Source organism: Triticum dicoccoides, chromosome 2A (assembly GCF_002162155.2).
Source record: "Triticum dicoccoides isolate Atlit2015 ecotype Zavitan chromosome 2A, WEW_v2.0, whole genome shotgun sequence".
In the NCBI taxonomy this organism is placed as follows: Eukaryota; Viridiplantae; Streptophyta; class Magnoliopsida; order Poales; family Poaceae; genus Triticum; species Triticum dicoccoides.
In genome coordinates this window covers 597,477,924-597,479,968 of record NC_041382.1, presented here as the reverse complement: position 1 = coordinate 597,479,968, position 2,045 = coordinate 597,477,924, and the positions used below count along the sequence as shown (strand labels likewise).

Here is a 2,045-nt window from a genome sequence, read left to right as displayed (position 1 = left end):
GGGGAAAGCATCGAATCTCACCATGGAAAAAGATGGTTCCCAAAGCATTACAGGAGGTACTGTCGCATTTGCTCCACGCCTAAAGCTAGCCAGCCAACTAGGCAAAAGATTGCACCATCACGCACTCGGCAAAAGGAAGCATATCAGCCATCGGATCGGACATTCCCCATTCGAGATCTCAGAGCTTGTCCAGTGGCGGAATGGCGAAAGATACACCACCGCGCGTATTAAAGAAAGACCACGATCTCTCCTGATCCGCTGATCGTCAAATTTCAGCAACAAAGACAGCAGCAAAGTGACAGGCAAGTTGATTGGAGTGACAGCAAAATGACGTGAAAGTTACCGCACTAAAGCAGCAGCAAGCGGATTAGTAAAAGTGGAGTAGGGTAGATGCAGATTAGCCAGCTCGTGATGATGATGATGATATGCTACAGGGGGGTTGGATCGGAAGTCTGGATCGCTCCCGCGTAATCATGCATATACAATTGGTTGATCAAATGCTAGAGGAAGCTGTGCGTGCATGCATGCATGCAACAAAATTACAGCCCGGAAGGGCGCGCCGGCGACCGATCGATCACACCAAGGTCGGCACCACGCCGTCAACGCCGTAGTCGTGGTCGGGGCCTGGCGCCATGAGCGCGGCGACGGCGGCCGCGGCTGAGGAGTACATCTCCTCGTGCTCCTCCAGGCCGTCGGCGTCCGCCGTGCCCGTGCGCTTGGCGAACCGGCCCTTGACGCGGGGCCGCGTCTCGGCGTACGCCTTGCGGGACGCGTACCGGATGGTCTTCTCGAACCGCCGGCTCTTGCGCTTCTCCCTGTACCGCATCAGCCGCGCCTCCCGCTCCCTCCCCCGGCTCACCACCGGCGCCGCCGCCGCGTCGGGCACCACCGCCGCCTCAGACGACGATACCTGCATGCGTCCCGTCACCAAGCAAGATGTGCGTCAGAAGTCAGAACGCTGGCAGCTCCTCCTTGGCCTTGCTTGTGCATGGACAAGAACGGGAATGATCCTTACGCTGTGGTTCATGGAGTGGTCGGAGTGGAAGCCTTTGTTGCCGCCGTTGAGGTCGATCTCGGGCTGGCCGTTGAGCTGCACGCTGATGGCCTTGATGTCGTCCATTGACCGCGCGAAGTCGAGGTCGAGGTAATGGTCGGAATCCGCGAAGAAGACTTCCGCGGTAGCACCATCCTTGTGATCGGGCTCGGGGAGCAGCCACGACGCCGCCTCGGCGTCGTTGCTCCCGTCGTCCTCGGCAGCGGCCTGGGCTCCCGACGACACGAAGGGCTTGTGCGCGTCGGCGGCCGTGCCGAAGAAGGGCGCGACGGGGACGCGCTCGTGTCGGCGCGCGAGCGGGTTGGCGGCGTGGATGTCGGCGTCGCAGGAGGCGCAGAGCACGGCGGCGTCGGCCTTGCACGTGACGGCCGCGGGCGCGTGCTCGCAGACCTCGCAGAGCCAGACCCGGGCGTGGCGCGACCCGGCGCCGTGCGCGCGCGCGTCGCAGCCGGCGCAGAGGAACGCGGCGTCGGCGCGGCAGAAGAGCCTGGCCGCCTCGGTGGCGCACGAGTCGCAGGCCCTCGCGCCCACGCCCCAGTAGGCCCCGCCCACCACCGGCTTCTCCTCCCCCTCCATGGCACGTACGCGCTCACTGCTCGCTCACAGTCCGACGAGCCCAGCTAGCACCAGCGCCACCACCGTGATTGGCTGCAGTGACCAGGCGATTCTCAGCCAAGCTTTTTCTCTCGGCCGTTGGCTTTGAGCTTCTGAGGAGGGCGGGGTGCGGGCCGGGGTTTTGAGGCGAGCGGGGGACGTGGACGCCCTCCGGGCCATGGAAGTCGCTGTCCCGGCGGGCCAGGGCCATGTTTGTTCGCCAGTGCCACCGCGCGCGCATGCCCTTATCCGGGTCCTGTGCTGCGCGGCGGTGCCCGCGCTGCGTTCCCGTCATCCCGACGCGGACGCGCGCGCCATGAAAGCTCCGGGGAAGAAAAAGGAGGCCGTAACGTGGTCGTCGTTGTCGTCGGAAAAATTAGGCCGGCGTCGTTACGCG

General features: G+C 64.0%; 1 protein-coding gene across 1 annotated transcript; it reads right to left on the bottom strand.

Moving 5' to 3' along the window:
* Positions 1–311: 311 nt before the first annotated feature.
* Positions 312–1,769, bottom strand: LOC119355614 (zinc finger protein CONSTANS-LIKE 4-like). Its single transcript, XM_037622443.1, has 2 exons — positions 1,016–1,769; positions 312–910 (listed from the first exon to the last, which is right to left on the bottom strand). Exons 1-2 carry the CDS (start codon positions 1,628–1,630, stop codon positions 575–577), a joined length of 951 nt encoding a protein of 316 aa, XP_037478340.1. The 5' UTR covers positions 1,631–1,769; the 3' UTR covers positions 312–574.
* Positions 1,770–2,045: the final 276 nt, after the last annotated feature.